The following is a 26960-nucleotide window of genomic DNA, read 5'->3' on the forward strand; positions in this document are numbered from 1 at the left end:
CCTCCTAAATGTATCCTTATTGGGTCTGGTCCTCTCCATCCCATTGCCTTTCCCCTGGCCCAGGCCATCTGGGTGGCTGCAAAAGCTTATTCATCAGGCTCCCTGCCCCTAAGGAGCCCCCAGTCACTCCCCTCTGACTTATTTTAGCCTGCTGGGGACTTCTCTTACAAACATAAAACCCTCCTCCTTCCAACTCCACAGTGGCACCACCGCCCCCACGGTGAGCCCCCAAGTGCTTACCACGGGCTACAGGGAGGGCTTTGCATGGTCCAGCCCCCACCTACCTTTTAGGCTCAGCTCACACTTTGATCTCGCTCATCCTCCTTCCCTCCAGCCACCCTGACCTCCTTCTGGAACTTGAGATGGTCGTTCGTGCCTCAGTGGCTCTGTGTCGGCCGCCTTCTGTTTGAGCCTTCCCCACCCCCCACCCCCACCCCGTCCCCCACCTTGTGTGCAGTGGGTCTGAATTTAAATCTCCCTTCGTCAGGGATGTGGTCCCTGATCCCCCCCTGACAAGTCAGCCCCTTCCACTGTGTCCTCCCCTGCTGCTCTGCATGTTTCCATGGTAACCTGGGCCACTGGTCATGGCCTCCTTCCAGCTCCATTGCCCCCTCTGGACCGTGAGCTCCACGAGAGCAGGACTGCGTCAGGCTCATTAGGCACCAGAGCAGCCCAGCCTAGGGCTGCCATCGCAACACAACCTTGTCTTTGAGGTGTGGCCGACAGAAATCATTTCCTTTCCAGGTGAAGGATGACCAGCAGCCACGTGCCCAGCTCAGCTTACATTTATTGGAAACTGCTTACCCAGCACTCCACAAAGGAGCTTAGAGCAGGGTGACACTTAGGACTCCTATAGCCTAATCCTGGGATTAGCACAGGGCCACGGGCTGGTGGGCAGAGGGAGGGGTGGGATCCGGGATGATGGGAGGGACGCTGAAGACTCAGGAAGAAGGAACCAGTGGGTCACTACAGATGCTTCCGCTTGGCAGGGAGCTGTGCTGTGGGCTTGTGTGCAGGCCTTGCTCTTGGCCCTGGGGTGCATGTGTGTGTGCGCACACACGCTCATGGGTGTCGTGTGAGTGGTGGGTGGAGGGAGGACAACTGAACCGTTGGCATCAGGCATTCTTTATCTTTTCCTTCACTTTTTGAGGCTCAAACTGGATCAGTCGCAGAATTTCCTTATTGGCCAGGGTCCCCTCGATGAATTCTTTCTCCGTAAGTTTATCTGTGCATGGGGAAAAAATATATACATACATAAAACAGCCAGGATTGATAGCCAAGCAAGCTGCGATGAGGCTGACACCCAGCCAGTATTCCCAGTGTGAACTATCTATTATGAAAATATTGGATACTCAGTGGCCCTGAGTATTCAATATTCTCCCACCCTGATCCAGATACCCACCTGCTTTCCCATGACCCTTGAAGCGCCCTGGGGACCAGCAAAAGGCGGTGAATGACTGGCACTGGAGGGGGCCCCGAGATGCCAATCTTGTGCTATGTGCCTCTTCCGATTGGCCGGTGCCCCTGCCTTGCTGGTTACTAAATACTTCAATAATGAATAACTATTGTTACTCTATTTCCAAAGATCTTTCAAAGCTCAAGTTTCAAAGATCAAGTTCAGGAGGAGCTTCTGGGGTTCTGAGCATAGCAAAACAATCTAGGTGTCAGGCCCAGAGTCTCAGCTGAGAAGCAGGGAACAACGTCTCCACAGACATAGGGGTGAGAAGTGAGGGGCCCAATAAGATCACGCCAGGGGGAGTGTGGCTTGCAGAGAGGTCTCTTTGGCACCTGTAGCACACAGGCAGCCCGATTCCTGGCTGACAACTCCGCCAAGACCCCTTCCTATGCATCCATCCCTGCATCCCCCAGTTTCATCTGCCTCCTTATTTGGGATCAGGACTGAGACAGGCTTGTTGCAGCCACACCCAGTTTTCTGGTGTTTTTATCAGGTGGTTTACTGTATTCAGATCAGTCCCGTTAAACGCACGGTCCTGGGCCCAGATGCTACTGTGCTTGCAGCCAGGGTCCCCCACAGGGAGCGGAGGTGGGGTGTACAATAGAAGAGCGTGAGATGAAGTCCGTCCCTGGGAAACGGTTGATCTGGAGGGGAAGGCAGACACACACAGAAATACCTCTTGCATGAGACAGATGCTCCTTTGTGTTGTATGTTCACAGTGCCTAGCACAGAGTCGGTGCTCAACAAAGCTTTGCTGAACTGAATGTGATTTCTGACTTACGCTCTGGGCGTTTTTGGATACCCTTAATCCCTTCTGGGTTAGGATCCAGTGATGGCTTCCTGCAAAAGTCTTGGGTTTTAATATCCCAGCCACCCCACAGAGAGTTTGAAACTCTCACCATCGAAGCCCGACTCTGCTGTGAGGCACTGTCTCCCGATGGGCCATGTGGAAACACGTACAGCATGTCACAAACAGGAGTAACACGTCAGCCTCTGACATCATGTCCTCCTGGGGTGCTCACTGGGGCGGTTTCCAGATGAGCAAAAAGCAGAACACAGGGCTCGACATATGAACAGACCCAGAGGGAGGTCAGGAAGCCAATTAAGGGGCCAGTGGGCGAAGTGCCGAAAGAAGGCATCTTGGCAGCCAATGTCTGTGCAAGGAGGAGAAAGCGCTCAAAGGAGAGGTGCCAATCAGGGCCAACGAGGGAAAGGTGGGTAAAGTACCAAGGCCTGAATTTAAGGAGGCACTCACTTTCAGGGCTTGTGAGTGCATTGTTGATCCCTGAGAACGAGCGCCTCCTTAAATTCTGTGTCCTACGTCCCTCCTACCCCAATGACCTTCGTGCTTCTCTTATTTCATCATTTGTTGGCAGATTAGGAGGGGCAGGATCATTTCTCTCTGCCCTTATTTAGCATCCTGCTCAGGTTTTTCTTCCTGACCCTGGTAGGAGACTGCCTCCAGAGGTCACCAAAGGGGTTAATACAGGACCCTTCGATGTGTTTGGGCCACGCTGTGTTTTATCAGTTCAGACACATTGCATTTTTTAAATCTCCATGGCTGGCTTCTCTTAAAAAAAAATTAGATGATGGCTCAACCATGGGTTCCATATTCCCACATGGAATATGCTGGAAGCCATCAGACCCGAGGTGCACCCTGTGCTGTTTGCCAATCCGCACTGCTTGTAGATTACTGTCCACCATGACTTGCTTTCATCATTCCTGCCCCTCCGGCCACATGTGTTTGCAGCCCCAGCCTAATACCAGCTCCTTTACCGCACGCTTCTTGTGCTGGCCATGAGCATCACAGACACACAGCCCCAGCAGCCGAGGGCTGGAGTCCATCGCTGCCTACAATGCAGGATCACGCTTCCTGAGGGCTGCTTCCTGCCACTGACTGACAGGGACACTGAGGACACCCCGTCGACTCTGTCAACACTTCCTCAGAATGCACTGTCTCGGGCATTACTCACCTAACCTTCCTTTCTTCCCCTCTCTCCCTGCCAGGGGTCAGATCTTCTTCGCAGTCTGATGGCTTTCTCAGCCTCCTCTCGATTCCTACCTGTTTTCCTTCGTCAGCCTTTCCTCCTATAAATCTCTTGCAATCTCATTTAAATCTAATCCTATCTTGGTGGTGTTTCTCAGAGGACCCAACCCAACTTCCTAAAGTAAAACCATAGCAATTTAGATCCCACTGACTCGGGACTTGAAATTAATTCAAAGGCAGGGTGAGCTGAAGTTTGCTCTTGTTCTAATTGTACAGAAAACAGTTTTGGCTCCCGCTCAGCCTTAAGGCCATTCCCCTGTCGAACCCTTCAGACAGCTCTAAAAATATACAGTGGAATGAGGTGTCCCTGTCCTGCCTGGACACTGTGACTCAGAAGAATAAATCTTGTTGGGGTTCCCAGGGAATAGCCCACGGTTGAAAAATCAAAGGCAATGAAGGAAAAGGAATTCACCATCATCACTCTTTCCAAAGTACTTCCAGATCTTCTCAGCTCGCTTTTCCGGCGTGTTTTCATCCTCTGGAAGGAGCTTCACGTCCTCGGGAGTGATCATTTTGAAAATAGCCTGTACCAAACAGAAAGAAAGAACTCGTTAGGGGGAACTTGAAGGGGTTGGCAACCCCGGAAAATCCACATCTTACACTGTACACAAAAATCTACTCCAAATGGATTAAAGACTTAAACATAAGACCTCAGACTGTCAAACTGCTGGAGGAAAACAGGGGAAAAGCTTCCTGATGCTGGTCTTGACGATCATTTTTTGGATATTACACCAAAAGCGCAGGCAACATAAACCAAAATGAACAAGCGGGATGACATCACACTAAAGAGCTTCTCCACGTCAGAGGAAACAATGAACAAAATCAAAAGGTAACTTATGGAATGGGGGCAAACATTTGCAAACCATGTATCTTATAAGGGGTTAATATCAAAAATACATAAGGGGCCAGGTGCGGTGGCTCACGTCTGTCATCCCAGCACTTTGGAAGGACGAGGCAGGAGGATCACCTGAGGGCAGGAATTTGAGATCAGCCTGGGCAACAACGTGAGACTCCATCTCTACAAGAGAAAATTAATTAGCAGAGGTGGTGGGCATGCCTACAGTCCCAGTTACATGGGAGGATGAGGATTGCTTGAGCCCAGGAGTTCTAGGCTGCAGTGAGCCGTTTTTGCACCTTTGAACTCTAGCCTAGGTGACAGAGCAAGACCCTGTCTCTATATATAATATACACATTGTATATAATATATAAGGAACTCCTACAACTCAATAGCAAAAGAACAAATAACACAATTGAAAAATGGGCAAAGGAGGCTGGGCGTGGTGGTTCACACCTGTAAATCCCAGCACTTTGGGAGGCTGAGGCAGGTAGATCACCTGAGGTTAGGAGTTCAAGACCAGCCTGGCCAACATGGTGAAACGCCGTCTTTATTAAAGACACAAAATTAGCCGGGTGTGGTGGTGCATGCCTGTAGTCCCAGCTACTCGGGAGGCTGAGGCAGGAGAATTGCCTGAACTTGGGAGGCAGAGGTTGCAGTGAGCCAAGATCACGCCATCGCACTCCAGCCTGGGTGACAAGAGCGAAACTCTATCTAAAAAAAAAAAAAAGAAAGAAAGAAAATGGGCAAAGGACCCAAACAGACATTTCTCCAAAGAAGACGTACAAGTGGCCAGCAGGTATCAAGAAACCCATCACTGATCACCAGGGAAACATAAATCAATACCACAATGAGATATCACCTCACGCCTGTTAGAATGGCAGTAATAAAAAAGACAAGAAATAACAGGCATTGGTAAGGGTGTGGTGACAAGGGAACCCTGGTCCACTGTTGCTGGGAATGTAAAATTGTACAAACATTATGGAAGACACATCAGGGACTTTGGGTCACCTCCATCACAATGTCCCTCTCTCAGTGCCCGACTAGCCCGTGGGAGCAGATAGCAGTTATAATACAGATGTACAGGCCCCCACCTGATCTACTAAATCAAAATTCCTGGGCGTAGGACCTGGGTATCTGTATTTTTGAGGCCCTCATAAGAGACAGGGAATTCAGGGAAGAGACAAACAAGACTTTCGCTTCTTATTTTGTACCTTTCTGTACTGTGATTTTCTAACCATGTAAACATATTAACTTCACTTATTTAAAAAAATGAAAATAAGAAAGAAAAAGCTTCCTGATGCAAATATGACGGCAGTCCTGAGGTTGGAGTTTGGGAATCACTACCTCAGACCCTACTGCCTAGAGGTTTTAGAAGAGTAAACCTCTTCCTCTGGATTCATACTGTACCTCAGTTGCTCAGTAAGACTGACTTATGGCAATAATGGCTAACATTCTAACATTTGTTGAGTACTTAATAAGTGTCACTCTCCTTTCTTCGTTTTTTTTTTTTTTTTTTTTTTCCAGATGGGTTCTTGCTCTGTCGCCCAGGCTGCAGTGCAGTGGTGCAATCATGGCTCACTGCAGCCTCGACACGCTGGGCTCAAGCAATCCTCCCACCTCGGCCTCCTGAGTAGCTGGGACTACGGGTGCGCACCACCATGCTCAGCAAGTTTCTTTGAATTTTTTGTAGAGACAGGGTCTCACTATGTTGCCCAGACTGGTCTCAAACTCCTAAGCTCAAGCAATCCTTTCACCTTGGCCCCGCAAAGTGCTGGGATTACAGGCATGGGCCACTATGCCTGGCCTAGGTGTCACTTTTCTAAACATTTTTTACACCTAGTCTTCACAATAACCATATGAAGAAGGTATGATTGGCCCCATTTTATGGATGAAAAAAACTGAGACAACTAACTTGCTGGAAGTCACCCAGCTAGAAGGAGAAGAGTGGAGATTTGAATCCAGGCATTTTGATTCTAGAATTGGTATCCTTGTGTTACGCCATAGTCCACTCACCTCCTTATCACTGGAAGGTCTTGGAGAGCACTGGGCAAGGCTAGGGAAGGGAGAGAGAGGCATCAACAAGAACTTTTCAAAGGTCTTCCCATGGTACAGCAAGACCCTCATTTAACCTTCTGCTCAAGGACAGGTTCAGTGAAAGGCTTAGCTTTGGGCTCAAGGATCCCATCCTTCTCACCTCCCTCCCCTCTAATAAAGCAGTTGGGTATGCAATGTAGGGGAAGCATGAAGTGTCCCCAGACCTGTGAGATCAGGGAAAGGGACAAGGGGGCTCCATGCACCCTTCCAGCTCCAAGTTTCTAGGATTCCACTGGCTCAGGAACACCAGCGCCGGCTGGGTCCTGAAGGGACACCCAAGGCTGTAGGTCCTTGGATGCTGAGGGCAGGCAGGTATGTTGGGTGGCAGTTGGGAGGTTACTGGCTCTGGCCAGAGCCTTCTGCCTCCCTAGAGACACTTGTGAGCAGGTCAGGCAGGGACAATAATGGCTGTGAAATTATCCTGGAGGAAAGGTCAATAGCTTTGAGAAGTTCCTCTTCAGCCCCCTGGTGCCGGAAAAAGGAGTAATGAGACCAAAGCCAGCAGCCCAGGGCAGCGGCCTCACTGGCAGCACTCAGAGCCCTGAGCTGGACGCAAATGTAGGTGGTTCCTACACTCCTATCCGTCTGTGCAGGGCCTTGGGTACCACGTACAGGTGTGGCAGCCAGAAGCCGGGAGTGATTGCCTGCCCACCCCACTTCCAACACAGAGGGACAGACCTTCAGGGCCTCGGGAAAGGCTGCAAAAATAATCAAATCCTCACCCTGGGCCCAGGAAGGTAAAATGGTTTTCCCACAGCAACACCGCTAGTTGGAGTCAGAGCTGGGACTAGAATGCTTCACTTGTGACTCCCCCGGTCAGTGCTCTGCCCATGAAAACTTGTAATCTGGTGAACAGCAGAGCCTTCTGCCACTTGGCACAGCCCCAGCCATTGATGGCCTCTCCCTCCCTCCCTTTCTTCTTTCTTCCTTTCTCTCCTCCTCTCCTTCTCCTCCCTCCCTTCCTTCTTTCCTTCCCCTTGCTTCACCCTCTTTCCTTCCTGACTTCCACCTTCCCTCTCTCCCTCCCTCATTTCCCCCTCCTCCCTTTCCTCCTACTTTTCTTCAAGGATTATCCATTTGTAGGCTTCTGCTGGGCCCCGCATTGTTTATGCCGCTCTGAAGACTTAGTCCCTGTCTCTGGCCACCCAGAGACCCCACAGCCAATTCGAGGGAGCTTTCTCTGCAGGCTGTGCCAAGATAACAATGAGACACACGCCTGTCGGAATGGGAGGCCCGACCTGAGCATTGAGGATAAGCCCATGGACCACAAGCCGCACACTTTGCTGTTTTATTTATGGTTTCTCCTAATAAGGGTGGAAAATTTTTGTGCATTTGTAATCATGCCAATGAAGGCATGATTACAAATGCATACAAAGTTATATAACATCTGAATAACAGTCTCTACTAACAGGAATGGAATTAGAATACTAAAGCAAGTGGCAGGGGCAGCGGGATTGAAAAAGAATAAGTAAAAAAAAAAAAAAAAAAAAAATCAAATGAAAGAAATTAGAACTGGTATAATAGGAGAGAAATGGAAACAACCTAATGTCCAAAAACACAGGAATGTTCAATAATTTCCACATTTCCATAAGCCAGAATTCCAAGCAGCTATTAAAAGTGTTCTGGAAGAGACTGGGTGCAGAAGCTCACGCCTGTAATCCCAGCACTTTGGGAGGCCGAGGTGGGCAGATCACCTGAGGTCAGGAGTTTGAGACCAGCCTGGCCAACATGGCGAAACTCTGTCTCTACTAATATACGAAAATTAGCTGGGCGTGGTGGCGGGTGCCTGTAATCCCAGCTACTTTCGAGGATGAGGCAGGAGAACTGCTCAAACCTGGGAGGTAGAAGTGGCAGTGAGCTGAGATAATGCCACTGCACTCCAGCCTGGGCGACAAGAGTGAAACTCTGTCTGAACAACAACAACAAAAACTGTTTTGGAAGAATATGTAATGATATGGAAGGCACTCATGATAAAAGAGTAACTGAAAAATGTATGATAAAAATCATATGTGAATATGTCATAGCTTTAACATTGTTTAAAAGTATATAGGTAAAAGACTGAAAAGGTATATACCGATATACTAAGAAAAGTTTCCCTTGATGTTTTCCTTGGATGAGGCAATGTTTAATCTCTTTTGCCTAGGTTTCTAAATTTCATGAGTTACTTATACATTAGATAAACCATTTTCAAGACACCTACGAGGTTGGTGGAAAAGTAATTGTGGTTTTTGCCACTACTTTCACAACAAAGGATCTGACACGAGGACAGTATGGACGGGGGAGAAGGCGTGTTGGGAACCATGTGGAAGCGTGTACGCCTCACAGGGAACCTGTCAGGAGCCGGGGAGCCACACCGTGCATGGCAAGTGCGGGCTCAAGGGTGGTACAGGCGATGTGCCCCACGCTGGGGAGAACATGAGAACTAGAATTCAGAGTTCATGCCCCCAACTTTGACCTCTTTCTACTTTATATTTGAAGCATATTGTGTGTTTAGAATGAACAGCGATTCAAGTTGAATGTGTACTGCCGAAAATTTCAAAGGATATTTTAATAAAGGAAGGAAGAAACAAAGGATGGAGAGACAGAAAAAAAACGTAAATATAGTCACGTGTCGCTCAGAGGCAGGAACACATTCCGAGAAACACATCTTTAGGCAATTTCCATGTGGGAACGTCATAGTGAGTCCTCGCACAAACCCAGATGGTAGAGCCTACTACATCCCTGGGCTCCACGGTCCAGCCTTTTGCTCCTATGCTACAAACCTGTGCAGCATGTGACTGTCCTGAGTGCTGCAGGCAGTTGTCACACGATGGTAAGTATCTGCACATCTAAACATAGCTAAACATGTGGTAAAAATACAGTATAAAGATAAAAAATGGGCCAGGCACTGTGGCTCATGCCTGTAAATCACAGCACTTTGGAAGGCTGAGGTGGGTGGATTGCCTGAGGTCAGGAGTTCGAGACCAGCCTGACCAACATGGTGAAACCCCGTCTCTACTAAAAATACAAAAATCAGCCGGGTGTGGTGGTGTGCCCCTGTAATCCCAGCTACTTGGGAGGCTGAGGCAGGAGAATTGCTTGAACCCGGGAGGCAGAGGTTGCAGTGAGCCAAGATTGCACCATTGCACTCCAGCTCTGGGCTACAGAGGAGACTCCATCTCAAACAACAACAACAACAAAAACAAAACAACAACAACAACAACAACACACCAAGATACAAAATGGTAGAGCTGTCTAGGGCACTTACCATGAGTGGAGCTTGCAGGATTGGGAGTTGCTCTGGATGAGTCGGTAAGCGAGTAGCGAGTGAATGTGAAGAACTAGGACATTCCCGTCCACTACTGCAGACTTTATAGATACACTTAGGCTACACTAAATGCATTTGAAAAATAAAGTAACTGTGCTATGACATCACTAGGCAATAGGAAGTTTTCAGCTCCATTACCATCTTATGGGACCACAATGGTATATATGGTCCATAGATGACCCAAACATCGTGAAGCAAAGCATAACATGGCTGTATTAGGAAACATTCAGATTCTGCTTCAGGAAGACAACGAAGCTGTGGGTAAGTGCCCACCCCTCTATCAATATCAGCCTCTTGGAGCACCACACTCTCAGAGCCAGTGGCCTGAATCCCCCGCTCCACCCACAGCTCCACTCACTCTGCAGCAAGGGGCCCCCAGCCCCAAGTGACCCCGGCGCCGCCCAGCCAGAAGGGGAGAGGGGAGACTGACCATGACGATCTCCAGCACTTCATTCTTGCTGATGGTCCCGTTACCATCCACGTCGTAGAGGGAGAAGGCCCACTCTAGCTTCTGGTTGGTCTTGCCCGCGGAGGTCATATGCAGGGCGATGACGTACTCCTTGAAGTCCAGGGTGCCGTCGAGGTTGGAATCGAAGCTGCGGAACACATGCTGGGCATAGGCCTTGGGGTCAGTGTCAGGGAAGAACTTGGCATAGATGCTCTGGAACTGCTGCTGGGTGATGCGGCCGCTGGGGCAGTCCTTTAGGAAGGACTGGTACCAGGAGCACAGCTCCTCCTCTGAGAACTTGGTGTTCAGCTGCAGCTCCTCCAGGATCTCCTTGGACAGGGCCCCACTTTTGCTGTTCCCCATGGGTGAGGAAGAGTGGGCAGCGGCTGTGGAGTCGCTGGGTGGGTGGGACGTGCGTGGTCCCCTGGCCGCAGGCTGGCGCTCAGGACTGGTGTGAGCTGAAGATGGAGATACTGGTGGCTTAGGAGGATTTGCGACCAGTTCTTCGCAATCCTTGAAGGGAGGAGGGGCCCAGGAGCTTTGTGGAGGTGGGTGGGTGCTCCCAGAACCCTACTGAGATTAAAATAAAGAGCCCAGGGCAGGCAGGCAATTCATCTCGGATCCTGGGAGGATACTAGAACAGCACAGGAAGTTGGAAGCTTCAGGGCTGGGGCCTCCTGCACCCCCAGCCCCAGCCCTCTAACGGCAGCCACGTTCCCTGTTTCTCTTCCTCACTAACTCTGAGCATCTCAGGGCGGGACTGGCATTTCACATCAAGCCCTAGAATGCAGTGGTTAGGAGCACAGGCTCTGGGGCCAGCATGGGTTCAAGTCCCAGCTTGGCTACTTAACTAGCCGTGTGGCCCCAGGCATGTTTCTTCACCTCTTTCCACCTGGGACACTCTTCTACCCGTTCACTGCAGTCACGTCTCTGCTTAAATGTCACCTGCTCAGCCAGGCCTATACTGACCCTCTATCTATAACAGCACACCCCCCACCGTCTTCAGCACGCCCCATGTCCCCTCACTGGAATGAAAAGCTCCAGGAAGGATAGGATTTTGTCTGTGTTGTTCCCAGATGCATTTCCATTTCCAGAACCTGATAGGCTTGGGCCCCCATTAAGCCTTTCTTGAATAAATGGGCATCATAGCATCTACCACACTGTCATTGTGAGGCTGACGTGAGTCAGTATGTGCGACACACTTAGAACCTGGCACACAGCTAATGCCAAACACTCGTTTTGTTATTGCCCATCAGTCACAGGGAGTGAAGGTGAATTGTCTGCAGGGACCAACAGGGGGCAGCCAGGCCTGTGTCACCTCAGGAAGGGGCTGCCAGGGAACGTGGTCACATGGGAACGTGAGTTTTTTGTTTTTTGTTTTTTAAATTAGTCAAGATAAATCCAGAAATCAGAATTTTCGATGCAATTACCACACTTTTCAACGCTAGCAATTAATTTGAAATTTAAAAAAACACGGCTGGGCACGATGGCTCACGCCTGCAATCCCAGCACTTTGGGAGACTAAGCAGGGTGGATCACTAGGTCAGGAGTTCGAGACCAGCCTGGTCAACATGGTGAAACCCTGTCTCTACTAAAAATACAAAAAATTAGCTGGGCATGGTGGCGGGTGCCTGTGATCCGGGCTACTTGGGAGGCTGAGGCAGGAAAATCGCTTGAACCTGGGAGGCAGAGGTTGCAGTGAGCTGAGATCGCACTCTTGCACTCCAGCCTGGGCGACAGTGCAAGACTCTGTCTCAAAAAAACAAAAGAACAAAACAAAAACAGAAACAAAAACAAAATCACAAAACATGGTGTGGACCAAACAAAATCTATCTGCGGCTCCATGGCAGGCCGCGGGGTGTCCATCTGCAGCGGACTTGGAGTGAGCAGGCAAGAAAACGTGTTTGCTGAGTGAATGGGTAAATAACTGAGTGATCAGAGACAGGGAGCTGTGCAAAGGCAGGCTTTGCGTCCCTGCAGCGCAGCGGGGAGTATCAAGCATGAGGAAGCACCCTAGTGAGGATGCTGCACACCTGGATTCTTGTCACCCAGAGGGAAGGGAGGGTGGGCAGTGCTCGAGGGGACACACTCAGAACCCCAGCCTTGCCGCTGTGGAGAGTTGTCTTTTTTTGCCCTGGGGTATGAAGTACGAAGAATAAACCCCACAGTCTCCAGGCAGGTAAAGTGGTTTTTCTTTTTCTTTTTTTTTTTTTTTAGACAGAGTCTCTCTCTGTTGCCCAGGCCGGAGTACAGTTGCGCAATCTTGGCTCACTGCAACCTCCGCCTCTTGGTTTCAAGCAATTCTCCTGTCTCAGTCCCCTGAGAATCTCGGACTACAGGTGTCTGTCACTAGGCCCAGCTAATTTTTGTGTGTGTGTGTGTGTGTGTATTTTTAGTAGAATTGAGGTTTCACCATGTTGGTCAGGCTGGTCTCGCAAACTCCTGACCTCAGGTGATCCGCCTGCCTTGCATCTCAAAGTGTAAAGTAGGGATTTTAGCCTACTTACTAACAGGCTAGTGGCAGCGGAAGGTAGGTCCCTGCTGCTCGGAGAAAGCCACCTGCCAGGCCCACTTGATATCACTCTGGAAGGAGCGAGAGGTTCAGGCACCGAGGGGCAGACTTATCTCTCCCAGCCACTCTGCACGCTACAGTTTCAGAGATATCTCAGGAAACCTGCATGTCGGGGGGTTTGTGTGAACTTTCAAATTTTTTTCCATCACTTTGTGAGGCTTTTTGGTTTTTTGCTTTTTGTTTTGTTTTGTTTTGTTTTGTTTTGTTTTGTTTTGTTTTGTTTTTTGAGACAGAGCCTCATTCGGTTGCCCAGGCTGGAGTGCAGTGGCACGATCTCGACTCACTGCAACCTCCACCTCCCAGGTTCAAGCGATTCTCCTGCCTCAGTCTCCCGAGTAGCTGGGATTACAGGTACTCACCACCATGCCCGGCTAATTTTTGTATTTTTAGCAGAGATGGGATTTCACCATGTTGGTGAGGCTGGTCTCGATCTCCTGATCTCATGATCTGCCTGCCTCAGCCTCCCAAAGTGCTGGGATTACAGGCGTGAGCCACTGCGCCCGGCGATAATATTACTTCTGAATAGGAGTATCTAGGCTTTCACCATCCTATAGTGTGTATTTATTCTCAAGAGCAGTTAGAAACAGGACAGTCACCAGCCTTCAAACAAACAAACGAACCAAGCAAGCCCAAGCCACCCCTTGGAATCGCATTCGCTTCCAGAGCTTTCTTGCAGCCCTGAGGCAGCCCTGGGGATGGAGGGAGAGTGAGGTCAGAGGCCTCGGCCCCTTGCTCTGAGCCACTAGTAGGAGGCGACTAGAAGTGCCTCCTGGATCACAGCCCTGTCCACATCAAGCCTGCAGCAGATGAGGCGAGGCCAGTGTTACAGGTGAGACGTAGGGCCTCCCAAAGGCACGTCGCCAGCCTGGGGTCACATGGTTGCTAAATGGCAATGCCAGGAGGAAGGAAAGTCCAGGTCTGCCAGGCTGTCTGTTTAGGCTTCCTCTGTCTACATCACAGGAGGCCTGAGCCTAGAGGACAAGTAGGTGAGGATGTGGGGTTGCCATGGCAATGAAAGAGGCCCTGGGCAAGGCAGAAGGCAGCCAGAGCCCTCCAGTCTTTGCTGTCCTCTCCAGACACAAGGAGGAAGGAGCTGGACCCAGGTCGGAAGCAGCCTGGTACAGTCCACATTCTCCAGGTTGCTGTGCCCAGGAGGGGCCTCAGGGGATCGCAGGCAGCTGTGTTGATGCTCAGGGCAAGGGGTCATGACCTGGAGGTTTGTTTGAAAACCTGCATAAACATCTTCTATCAGAGGGAGAGCTTATGCTCCTTAGCCAAACAAGCTGTTGGAGATGATGTATTGTGAGACGATTTGTTAAGTCTGAGCTGGGGCCATAAGCTCTCCCAAACCCCAAAGACTTCTCTAGAGGAGAAGGCTTCATCTCCAGGGAGAGGATCCCAGTTTGCATCTCGCTCTCCTCGCTGCACTGAAAGATGCTTCCCAGAAGCTGGCCCTGTCCCCTCAAGCAGGAGCTCCATCTCGGCTGTTAGCTGGGACCTAGACCCCACCCTTTCCCCATTGCTCGACCTTGCCTTTTATAAGCTGAAGGCCAAGATGACCCTCCTGCCCTCTGACTTGGAGCCAGCACCTGCAGAGAAGTCTGCACTGAGAGGGAAAAGGGGGTATGGAGAAGGTGGCGGGGGAGACAGAGAATGGGGAAGGACCCTCCTCCCACAGCTGTCCCCATGGCAGAAAGTGACAATCCATCATTTTGATGACTTGGATTGAGGTTCTTGGCGTCATTCTCAGTGTTTCTCTTTCAGTCACAACCCTCTCCAATCTATCAAGAAATTATCTTGACTCTACCTTCAAGGTGCAGCCAGAACCAGACCATTCTTCTTGCCTCCCTTGTACCTGCCTCAGGCAGGCAGCGTCACCTCTGCCTCCTAATAGCTCTTTCTGCTTCTGCTCTTGTCCCCTTACAGCCCCGCAGTGAGCCCCACAGCCATGAAATCAGGTCATACACGATGCCTGCCCACTTCTCCCCGTCAAAGCCAAAAGCCTGCAACAGGCAGCACTGGCCCTCAATCCACCATTTCTTGCAGGTGCCCTTTGGCACCCCCAAGAAGGGACGAAAAGGGGCGGGTGCCCTTTGTCTCTCTGCTAAGTCATCAGAGGTAAAATCATCACCAATCCCAAGAGCCTGGGGGGAACGCTGAGACAGTCGTTCGAAGAATGTGGCAGCCTCCACATTCCTCATCTGCTCTTCCCTCCCCACTCCCTCCACTCCAGCCAGGCTGGCCTCAGAAACATGAGCATCTCTTCTGCTTGGAACATTCTCCTCCGGTGACCTTCTAGGGTCCCTCCCAGGTCTCCTTGTCTTTGATCAAATACCACCTTCTCAATGAGGCCACTCAAATGACCCTATTGAATACTGCAACATACCCACCCTCACCCTGTCCTGTTTTTCTTTTCCACAACACTTAACACCGTCCACACCCACATCACAGAACGTAGTAGGTCTATTGTTTTTGTCTGCTAGAATGTAAGCTCCCTGAGAGCAGGGCTCTCCCTGATGTGTTCCCAGGGCCTAGAGCAGTGTCTGGTATATACCAGATGCTCAGTAATTACTGAATGAATAAATGGATGGGGCAGAACTTGGTGACTCACGCGTATAATCCCAAGACTTCGGGAGGCCGAGGCGGACGGCTCACCTAAGGTCAGAAGTTCGAGACCAGCCTGGCCAACATGGCGAAACCCTCTCTACTAAAAATACAAAAATTAGCCAGTCAAGGTGGGGCACGCCTGTAGTCCCAGCTACTCAGGAGGCTGAGGCAGGAGAATCACTTGAACCCAGGAGGCAGAGGTCGCAGTGAGCTGAGATCACGCCATTACACTCCAGCCTGGGTGACAGAGTGAGACTCCGTCTCTCTCTCTCTCCTCTCTCTCTCTCCCCCTCTCTCTCTCTTTATATATATATATATATATATATATCTATGAACGGATGGATGGATGAGAAAAGAAACAGCCAGGAGCTCTAGAGACAGGAGGGAAGCAGAGGGCTGGAACCCACAGAGACAGGAAGTCACCAGGGGGAGGGGCCTGAGGCCAGGAGCATAGCATCCATTTGGGCGCCAGTGTCCAGATGCCCTTTGTCTCCCACTAAGTCATTGGAGGTGAAATCACCACCAATCTCAAGAGCCTGGGAGGAATGCCAAGACAGGTCACATGAAGAATGTGGCAGGCCTCCAGGAAAGAGGGTCGCCTAGGGGGACCCAGTGTCTCTGGATAGTTTATTTTACATGGGATGAATCTAAGCATCTCGAGGATACACACAGAGCCGAAGGAGAAAAAACGAGATGGGATTTAACTTCCTGAAAACTCTTTATAATAATGCAGGACAACTGTATATAGCAAACGCCTTCAAAATTTAAACTCTTTAAACATTTAATTCTTCAGCATTAATACACACAAATGCGATAACAGGGGTTGGAGTGGGGCGGGGGCAGGTGGGTTACAGCCTCCACTGGGATCAGGGTTTCAACAGTGTTACTTATAAATTATATTACATCAATTTTATTTACTGATCTAGGCAGCCAGAGGGTGGAAGGATATACAATGTGGAGGACACACATTCATACCGGGGTGAGAAGTGCTGGCGGGAGACACAGCTCTTTAACATGAAAAATGTATAAAGTATTTAGCAAAAGTTACAGAAAACAGATCAAACAAGCAAGTTTATTTTGTTAGAAAATTCCACTCTCATAGGGTTTGCCGATGTGCTCGTGTCTGTGAAGGGGTTCTCTCTGCTCATCTCCTTCTTAAGGGAAGGGAAGGGATGCTAAGTTGGGGCCCCTGTCACCAAGGATGGCTGGCGTCCCTTTGAATGTCTGTCCCTGGGTCCACACAGCTGCCTGGAACCCACGACTCCCGACAGCCCGTCTGATGCGGGTGATGCTGGAAGGGAGGTATCCCCACTTGACAGATGAGTGCATGGAAGTCCCAACAGGGGATGTGACTTAACTTCAGGTTATAGGACAAAGGAGGCAGCAGAGCAAGGCCAGTCCTGTGCCCTCCCGCTGCATAGCAGGCTTTCCCTCTAGGTCTCCAAGTCACCCCACCCTGAGAGAGCACCCACGTGCCCTGACCTCTTTACATTCCACTGCAATCTCACTAAAGTTTCCCTCAAACACCAAGGAACAGTCCCGAACACCACACGCAATCTCCAAAGGCCATCACCCCAAGCTCACGTCACCCCCAGAGACACCTTCCAGCAAAGCCTCCTGACAGCCACGTCCCGGCATTTAGAACGTGGGGAGAAGCGAACTGGTTTTTGCTGTCTGATTCTCGCTCTAACCTGCTGCAACGGGAATTACTTCTTCACCTCCAGGAAAGCCTCAACGGAAATACTCCTGAGAGGGAGACAAGAGTCCTCCCTGGCAAAATTCCACCCAGCAGAGTCCTGGCAGCCTCCTTGGCTCCCTACCTTGAGGACCCGGGAGCTCAGGCTTCCTGGCCCTAATCTTCACCTGCTCTGGATCCAGAAATGTCTCTGGTTCGCATAGAGAGGTACCCAACTGGTCTCGGGGCTCACCTTCCACTGAGCAGGGGGCATGAACAAGACATAGCTTAGAGGATTGTCTACCTCGGAGGTCACACTCAGCCCGGTCTGGCCTTAGCTGGATGTGGTCCTGTCCCTGCCACCACATACCACCATCCAGTGGGGTGCAGGCACAGGCCAGGCTCTGTGACCACCAGCGGAGCAAGGCTCCAGCTGCAGCAAAGACTCCATCTGCACACCTGTCCTGGTTCCTGGGGAGCGGACTCCAGAACATACTATCCAAGATTGGTGAAGGAGACCCAACCTTCAGAAGGTCATTACTTGCACTTTCTTTGGGGGTCCTAGGAGAAACTACCTCATTCTTAACAGCTCATAAAACTCTTAATTTTAGCTACTGGAAAAGTGCCAGGGCGTCTCTCTCTCTCTCTCTCACCAGGACTTGAGGCAATTCTATGCACGACTGTGCAGATGAGAGCCAGAGACAGCATGAACACGTGTACAGGGTACATCATTGGAAACGAGAAGGGGAGGAGGTACACGCAGTTGCCGGTGGCCTGAGACACTCATCTAGAACACACACCCTCAGCTTGCAGATGAAGCAACAGATCCAGGAAAGCATCATGATAAGCCCCAGGGCCAGCCCCAGCCTTCTTGTCCATGCTGTTGCTGCCCACCTTTCCAAGCCCCCAACGCCCAATACACGCCAAGGACCATGTGACACTGAAGCCTGGGTCCCAGAAGGGAGCAGATCTACTGGCTGAGATGCAGGCTTCAGGTTGCAGCAGACGTGAGCAGCAATTGAGCACCCATCCATCCCTTCCCCTCCCATCCCTGGCTTCTTTCTGTACTACCAAAAACCTACCACGAGCCAAAAAGGCGAAGGTGAGCTCTAAGAACAGCTTGTGGGCACAGCTGGCATTTGGAGGAGGAGCCTGGGGAGCTGAAGGAAGCAGCAAGCTGGAAGTGGTCGTGCAAACAAGCTGAAGACCCTGGGCCAAGAACTTCCAGGGCAAACGGCTCAGTGTAAAAATAAAGAAGCAGAGTAGTGCATCCATGCAATGAAATACTTCCTGGCAACGAGAAGGAACAAATCACACATACATCGTGAATGACTCAAAACCATTAAGCTGAGGGAAAGATGCCAGACTCAAAAGGCTACATCAGTGTGACTCCATTTATATGACATTCTAGAAAAGGCAAAATTATAGGATCAGATAATCAATCAGGGTTGCCAGGAAAAGAGGGCAGGAGGAGGGAATTTTTTGGAGTGATAAAAACAGGTTGATCTTGGTGATGATCACAAGACAATAAATTTGTCAAAATTCACAGAACTGTATATTTCCAAAGGGTGAATTTTACTGGATGTCAATCATACCTCAAAAAACCTGGGAAAAGGTGGTGGCAATGGGCCTTATAGGGATGGAAGGATTATGGGGATAAGACGATATCCAGGCTATCAGCCAATCTGTGGGCGGGCAGCCGATCTGTACCCCACTTAACATGAGAAGTACTCTCTCCTACCTACACAAGGAGTACATCTCTAGCCTTCTGTCTATACGCTCCTTGTCAAGACTACCTGCAGCTGGAAGTAAAATCACCTAAACAAGCCAAGGTCTCTCATGTCCTTCGAATTTCATGGCTTGTATTTCCAAAAGGGACTTTGGCTCAGCCCAGATTTTTACGCATCCATCCACTCATCTAGTAATTGATTGGTTTTCACATAGAGTAGGGAAACAAACCTCTGGTTGGTGAATTCGTTGGTACACTGTTGCGGTGTGCCTGGCTGTTTATCAACCCTGACCAGTGGAGCACTGCCTCCCACCGCAGAAATTCTCCTTGGCCAACAGGGCGCTGAGTGGAGGTAGAAAGGAGGCCCAGGATGGTCCCACTGACAGAATCTCAGGGCCACCATCTCCACAGTCCAAGTGGCCTACATGTTGCCACTGATGGAAAGCACTAGAAAGAATAGAGGGTAACAAGTGGCTCTTCCTGGAGGTTCTCATGGCAACCAACTTGGAACACCATTTGGCTTAAGGATTTTTTTTTTTCTTTTTAAATCAGGCTTTCACAAACAGATCTTGTGCATTAGTCTCTTGGGTGGAGGCAGGTAGAAGGGGCTGACTTGTTCTCAGAAAGGGAATGGAGGTTCTCAAGAATAGCCCAGACTCACTCACTTTGAATAAACCCAGCTAAGTCCTCACCTCAGCACCAAGACATAAAACAAAACAACAACCCAGAGAGCGTGCTTGCCACTCCAAAGTGCAGTCTTTTATTCTCTCAGTTGCATCCTAATCTTGATTTCAACCAGAAAGGGGCCCCTGTTCACACGGACAGGGGTCTGGACTGTCGACTCCAACCCTGCTCTTAATTCACTGGCCATTTCACAGCCTCACTGGGTACCCTTGGGCTTCACTTTCCTATTTGTAAAGAGTTATTTATTTTTAATTTTTTTGAGATGGAGTCTTGCTCTGTCGCCCAAGCTGGAGTGCAGTGGCACGATCTTGGCTCACTGCAACCTCCACCTACCAGGTTCAAGCAATTCTCCTGCCTCAGCCTCCCAAGTAGTTGGGACTACAGGTACGCATCACCACGCCTGGGCAATTTTTTGTATTTTTAGCAGAGATGGGATTTCACCGTGTTAGCCAGGGTGGTCTCGATCTTCTGACTTCGTGAACCGTCCACCTCAGCCTCCCAAAGTGCTGGGATTACAGGCATGAGCCACCGTGCCCAGCCCTTATTTGTAAAGAGTTATTTAAAGCAAACAAAGAAATTTCTGAAATTCGAGTTGGATATGGGCCGTGAGGGTCTGGTGACCAGGTGATTAAAATCTTGTTGCTGTCTACCTTCCATCCAATAGGTAAATGCCTCACGACAGTAGTTTATATTTATAATAAAGAATCCCAGAGGGTTAAGTGTGGAGAGCGCACAATGCTCTTATTATACTCTTCCCTGTCAACATGGAGAATAGAGGAGAGCAGAGGAATGCCCATCTTACAACTACAGCGCCACTTCTCAGCATGCCTGGCTTGTCTTGAGCATTTGTTGAACAAATGAACGTAGATAAATCAGCGCAACAGACTTACCTCTGAAAACTTAAATTCTGCAGAGTACCTATATATGAATGCCAAGGTTGCTGACTTGTAAGGCCCCTGAAAAAGAGAGATCATGGGCTTCCCTGATGACAGGGCCATATGGTGTCCTCAGATTAGATCGTAGCCCAATGGCTTTAACTTGCTTGATGAATGAATTAACAGAGGGAAGAAAGAAAGGAAGTACGTGAAGGGGGTAAAGAGAAGGAGGGGATGAGGGGGAAAGAGTGACCTCCAAAAATGGACTGGCCCAAACTGGGCCAACTTGAGCTACCCTGGAAGACGCAAGAGGGCTCACTCTATCCCAGGGATGAAGAGAGGACTCTGGAATCCTCAGATGGAAATGGAAGAGTCAATGAACCATACTGTACTCAAAATACCTTGTTAATAACAAGGCTGTTGGCTTTGAATGTTTGGAAATCATCCACAAAGTAGTTTACTAAGCCACAAAGCAATTACCACTAGCACCCATTTTTCATAAAGAAACCAAGAAATAATATTCTAAAATTGGTAGCTGGTGTCATGACCCAACTCCAGATCTGGACTGAGTGGTTCTGAATTCCATGGACAGATCCTACCAGGAGGTCTTCATGTCGGTGAAGGCCTTTGCATCAGCCTTTTTGGTTGCCATGCTTCAAGAACAAGAGAAAAGTAACAATGTTTGGTTTACTTTAGTATATTAGGCATTTTTCTAATGCGAACTATAAGAAAGCAATTCTCATTCAATGATGGAGGCGCCAAAAAATTAGAGATTAGTAAGTCATCGGTTTCTAGCACATTAAGACTGAAAGACCAGTAAGTTGTGCTTCTTGAATTCTGCCCTCGCTGCAGATATGCAGGTCAAACCCAAAGTGGTCAATGGCAAAGAAGGAGAGAGATGGATTTTCAGGGTACGGGTTCCCGACTAGAATCTGCCCCTTGCTCATGCTTCTCCCAGCCCTTGGGGCTGAGTCTTTAGACTGACATGGTGGAGAATGTGTTTGCAGTGGTGGAGAAAGTAATGAGCTGGACCAAACAGCAGCACTGAAAGCTTCCCAAGTCACACTCAGACCAGACTTTTCCAGGGACTGGAAGACGGAGAGACGGAAAGAAGGTGCCGTCACCAAGTAAGGGTTTGGTGCAGGGCTCTGGAACGTCCAGAAGGAGCTGGAAGCAAAGGTGGCGGGACACTGTCTGAAAGGCAACAACCCAGTGTGGCCACAAGAGAGTCTGCTATGCCTGTCCAGTGCCCACCAGTGACAGAAAACCATACAAGGGACAGCAGTCCCAGCCCTGCCATATACAAGAAGACAGAGCCATCTGGGGGATGACAAAGACTTGCCCTAACCCATCTCCCATGTAGGACTGACCCGGCCCCATTAAGAGCCTGTGGTGGGCGGCCTGGGAGAGTGGGGGCCAGGGCAGCCCAAAGGTGCAGAGGGCAAAGTGGCGGACAGGCCCCCCAGCTTGCTGGCCTCTGAGACGAGCTGGTTTGTTTCCATCCCTGAAGCCTTTGGATGAGCTGGATGAGGTCTTGATAACTGAGAACTTTGGAAAGCTTCCTCTAATGAGACTGGGAAGGGGTGGCAGGGTGGGGGCAGGGTGGGGGCAGGGGCCTCCCCGAGGAAGCAGCTGGGGGAAGGATGGATTGGCATTTCCAGAGGAGACTTTACAGACGGCGCCTGATCTCATAGGACACATGACGCAGCGCCCGATTTGGGGCTAATTTGCCGAATGAGGTAGTTCCATCCTGACCTCTCCAGGCATGGTGGGTCTGGGAAGACAGGAGCCAAGCCTTCCTCCTAAAACCCCTGGTGATGAACAGTGGCTGAGCAAGCCAGATGTGGACTCCCAGAATGCAATGGGAAAAAATAAAGAAGGAGGGCTGCAAAGGATTCTGGGTGCGGCTGTGAGCTGAATGGCACCTTCTACCCATGATTCTGATCCTGACACCTGGCTTAGAGACAGAGACCTCCCTCCCCTGATCCTCCAAAGCCCTGGAGACAAGGGAGCCAGCTGGAGGAAGAGCCTTGGGGCTTCCAGGGCACAAGCATGTGACGGTGACCCCTACAAAACTCGGCAGGGACCACAAAGTTCCAGCCTCCGTTTGTTTCAGAGCGGCAAGCACAGCACGGAAATCGGGGGGTCTTCAGCCTCAGAGACAAGGGCAGGGCTGTGGGTCTGTCTCCTGGGCCTGGGAATGCGGGGCAGCCCCCAGCTAAGCCGTCCGAGTCACCCTGCTGGAATCACCAGCTCTCTGCCCTCTCCTCAGTGGCCCAGGAGAGAGGGTGGGGGCATCCACTCAGCATGGGCCCCAGGTGGGAGCCCAGTCCCCTCCCCACCAGGACCCCCCCGAAGCTGCACAGGCCCATCTAGATCTCCATGTCCACAGGGCGTATGCTGCCCGTCTTGTGCTCTCTGACCCACAGCTCCCGGTCTTTGGCCGGGTCCACTTTTCGAAGCAGTTGATCCACGGGCTCAACTGTCTGCAAGAGACAGAGAAAAGGCGACGTCAGAGACAGCAGCCAAGCTGGGGAGATCTCCTCTGAGACATGCTGTCCTCGCCTTAGTGTCTCTCAGAGCTCTAGTGTCTCTCAGTGTCTCTTAGTGTCTCTCAGTGTCTCTAGAGGGCTCCAGGCCCCCAGGGGAGGCCCATCTGAGGGACAGAACATGAAGAGGGCTGAGAACGGGGAAGCCCAGAACGCAGCCTGACCCTGCTTCTCACCCTGCAGACTCCAGGCCGGGATGAGAGGCCAGGAGGGCCTGAAAGGTTGTCTTTCTCCCTTTTACCCCACATTCACCACCAGAGAGCAGGACAAATAAAACTTGAGCTTTAGGTATTTTGAATATTTCTAGAAGTCTTTTTTTTTTTTTTCTTTTTTTGGTTTTATGTTTTAAGAAATTTAATGTCTTCAGCTACTATAACTGTTACGAGCTTCTTTCTCGGGGTAACAGCTCACAGGTGAGTCCACTTCACATGCCAGGGTTGGATTCACAGGGACGTCCAGGACAATGCTGACAGGCCCTGCCCACGAGGCCACCCCCAGGCCATAGCACCTGTCCACTGCCCGCCTTTAGGACAGATTCACTTGCAGCAGCCACTTGGCCACGGCCTAGCACCAGGCGGCTCTCCCCAGGCCCCGTGTCGCCCAGGAGTCCTGCTGGGCTGGAAACTCACGCTTTGGTTGAACATGTCTGTTTCATGTCGCAGCTGCGTGTACTGGCACAGGTGCTGCCGGATCATCTCTACCCTCTCCACCTCCAGCCGCTCTAGCTCCTGCCGGGAAAGCAAAGGCCGGAGAACTCTGAGCACGTCCCCTCCACTTGGGGGTCCTCCCACCAAGACGACAAAACGCAAGTCACTGGCTGTGGATATCCTGCCCCATCTGACTCTCTGGGGTCTGATGAGGAGCGTGCCCTGTTATCTCGGGTGAAGGTGAAGCTGATGACAGCAGCAGCTGCTGTTTTACTTCCTGAAAAGCCTGCTCCGCCAGGCACCGTGCTGATCGCTTTCCGTGCTTTCCTTAACTGTCCTTGCTACAATTTTAAGAGATCGTTTCTGTTACGATCCCCATTCTCCAAGCAAGGAAACTAACACCTAGAGAGGAAACAACACGGCTCACCCAAAGCAACACGGAATGATGGGGGAGACAGGATTTAAACCAGAGTCCATTGGGCTGTTACTCATGGCACCGCACCCACGCAGCCCTAGCCCTGGTGCCCTGATGGGGTGCAGCAAGAGGACACATGTGGGAGCTCCATGCCACACATTCCTGGGACCTTGTCCCTGGGCCTCTGCTGAGCAGCCTCCCTTCCTCTGCCCACGCCTAGTGCTGCGGCCGCAATAGAGACCAGGCCAGGGAGGCAGATGGGGCTGCACGTGGCGCAGCTTTTGTCAAAAGGGAGAGGGGAAGGGGTTTGTTCTCTGGTTTCTAGATGGTTTTGTGTCTTTGGAATCTAGCGGATCAGGCTGTTATTCTGCATACAACTAGGTCACTGCCCAGGTGATTAACCAGAAAAGGGGGGTAAAGCAGGGGGCTTAATTAGGAGATTAACCAGGGGGAAAACTAGGCCACTGTCCCTGGTGGAGGCCTCTAATCTGCTCTGGTGGGCTGACACCTGGGGAAGGCAGCTGGTTAGTCCTGTGCTGGATGGACAGGGGTGGCTTTAGACAGTGGGATGATCCGATGAGCACCTGGCATGATGCCTCCTGTCCCATCTGGCCCAAGCACCAGCCACACTTCGCTGTCCACTCAGGCAGGTGCTGATCGATAAGGAGATGCTGCCCCTTTACAGGAAATACTCAGGAAAGCATCATCGGCCCCGCTGCCTGTTGTTCACCCTTGGTCAGAGGCCTCCCCCCCACCCCCCGTATAGCTCCAACCTCACCCATTCATCCACTTTGCAAGGATCTCCTATCAAGGACCTGCATCTCGTGTGTGTGTTGGGGGGCGGGGGGGGTCCTCTCTTCCTATAGCTTGGCTATTTTTCCTAAAGAGGCCATTGTCGACTTAGTTGAAGAGAGTTCTCAGTTGACCCTGACCTCTCAGGGGACAGCCCAAGAAGGATGTAGCCATATCCAACCCAACCCTGCCCACATCCACACAGCTAGGAAGCGCTGGAGCAGAGATCTGAATCCACATAAGCTGGCTCAGATTGAGGTTTTGACCCCAACATTGAAGTAGGTTTGATGACCATCTCTAGGGTCACTCCACCCCAGCACCCCCGTGCCCGCCAACAACCACCAGGGGCTGCTCTGCGTCAGCCTCTACCGTCATGTCCACACATCCCTGACCACTTACCAATGTGGTGGTCACCATCTCTTCAAACCACTTGGACTGGGCCTGGTTGTAGAGGTCCACACAGCGCATGAGGTCATCTCCTGGAAAAAAGACCACAGTCACCATCATGATGCATCCTGTCCCCACCATGACTCCGTGCCCCACCGCCAAGCCTTCTCCTCCCACTAGGGTCACGGTGGCCACTGGAAAGTTGGAAAAGGGATGGCAGTAGGACTAGGAAGAAGAAAGCAGAGCCAGGGAAGGAAGGGGGCAACCCACCCCCATGAGAAACCAGCTCAGGTGGCCCCCTGAAGCCTGACCCCAGACACCAAGGCTTCAGGATGGTGGTTCTCACTCTGTGTGTGTGTGTTTGTGTGTAGGGTATTCCTAGGACCCCCGATCCTGTCATGAGCCCAAGAAATGCTTCACCCCTCTCTAAAGATGGCAGTTTTATTTTACACCAGGGAGTCCAGATTGGTTAAAACATGTCACACACAATTTGGTACTAAGAATTAAGGAAGATAAATTTGCAGATCAGTGTATGTGTGTGTGTGCAAGAACACACTGCAAGATGTCCTTCTGAAGCACTAAAGAATGCATCTGTAGTTCCAGTCTAAAACATGCAATGAAGCAGCACACAACAGCTTCAGCACAGTGGCTACCATGGAAAACACAGAAAGGCCAAGTGGGCAGGAATCAGCTCCTCCTGTCGCATTTTATGTCATCACAGAAAGATCTGAGGCAAACGTAACTATCCAATATTTATGACTACTCTATTACTTTCTGTTATCATATGTATGTCTGGACCATTTTGTAATTAGAAAGAAAATACACTGTGGAGTAACTGCAAACAGTTATCAGCACCTTGGAAGCTTGCTACACAAATCACCGTCTGTGGGACAGTGGCACTTGTATCCCCCGGGGTCGGCTAGAAATTCAGAAACCCAGGACAGATCCGAGACCTACTGAATCGGAGACTGCGTGTTTACGAGAAGCTCTGGTAATGCGTGTGCACACGGCAGGCGGAGCAGCACAGCCCTCGTGCACAGCTTTGTCTCAGTGTAGCTTCCTGATCTGCACAGGGCTCCAGCAAGAGGAAGGCATCATGGTCTTTGCTCGAGATGGAAAACGCTCATGAGTGAACCCCAGAGAGAAGTAATTTTCTCTAGTAATTCCAGAAGCAGAATGCTAGAGTGGAACTTAGGAATCTGAGTAGAGTCAAAGTTACTCCTGTAGCATCATCCTTGTGGCTCACAGGTACTCTGATAGGAAAGTCAAAGAGAATAGGGAAGGTATGTCTCCATATCCAAGGCCAAGCTGCGAACCACACCACTAGCTGTGCCACACACCAGGGTCAAGTGTGCCTTGAGTAACAGAGCCCACACCAAGGCATTTATTCATTTTGTTATTGGTCCAAGGCCAGTGACTGGACCCCTGATCCCAACAGGCACTGACCCAGAGAGAAGAAAGTGGATACCGCACCATAAAATGTAATTTTTTTTTTTTGAGATGGAGTCTGACTCTGTCATCCAGGCTGGAGTGCAGTGGTGCAATCTCAGCTCACTGCAACCTCCACCTGCTGGGTTCAAGTGATTCTTCTGCCTCAGTCTCCTGAGTAGCTGGTACTACAGGCATGCACCACCACCCCTGGCTAGTTTCTGTATTTTTAGTAGAGATGGGGTTTTATCATATCGGCTAGGCTAGTCTCGAACTCTTGACCTTGTGATTTGCCCGCCTCGGTCCCCCAAATGCAAATGCATTTCCACCAAGAGCTCCTGCCTGACCGGGGAGGAGGGCGGCGTGCTGCTCTGTACACTGTGAAACTCCGAGGCCTGTGTGTCCATCCT

General features: G+C 50.5%; 2 protein-coding genes across 12 annotated transcripts in view; both read right to left on the reverse strand.

Moving 5' to 3' along the window:
* Positions 1-769: 769 nt before the first annotated feature.
* On the reverse strand, positions 770-11686 carry RCVRN (recoverin). Of its 3 annotated transcripts, XM_023190867.3 has the most exons (5): positions 10173-11686; positions 9683-9807; positions 6355-6394; positions 3916-4027; positions 770-1225 (listed from the first exon to the last, which is right to left on the reverse strand). In XM_023190867.3, exons 1-5 carry the CDS (start codon positions 10551-10553, stop codon positions 1116-1118), a joined length of 768 nt encoding a protein of 255 aa, XP_023046635.1. In that variant the 5' UTR covers positions 10554-11686; the 3' UTR covers positions 770-1115. The 3 variants fall into 3 exon arrangements, 2 of the variants coding, with proteins under 2 accessions (XP_023046635.1, XP_023046636.1); XR_002726116.3 differs by lacking the exon at positions 6355-6394; XM_023190868.3 differs by lacking the exons at positions 6355-6394; positions 9683-9807.
* Positions 11687-16068: 4382 nt separating this feature from the next.
* The window catches only part of GAS7 (growth arrest specific 7), a 292165-nt gene continuing 281273 nt past the window's right edge, over positions 16069-26960 (reverse strand). For all 9 annotated transcript variants that reach the window (XM_023190869.3, XM_023190872.2, XM_023190874.3 and 6 more), the window contains 3 exons: positions 25135-25214; positions 23511-23609; positions 16069-22818 (listed from right to left, as the gene is read on the reverse strand). In XM_023190869.3, coding sequence (XP_023046637.1) covers positions 22705-22818; positions 23511-23609; positions 25135-25214 — 293 coding nt within the window. In that variant the 3' untranslated portion in view covers positions 16069-22704. The remainder of the gene's footprint in view (positions 22819-23510; positions 23610-25134; positions 25215-26960) is intronic.

This window comes from Piliocolobus tephrosceles, chromosome 16 (assembly GCF_002776525.5).
Source record: "Piliocolobus tephrosceles isolate RC106 chromosome 16, ASM277652v3, whole genome shotgun sequence".
NCBI classification, from domain to species: Eukaryota; Metazoa; Chordata; class Mammalia; order Primates; family Cercopithecidae; genus Piliocolobus; species Piliocolobus tephrosceles.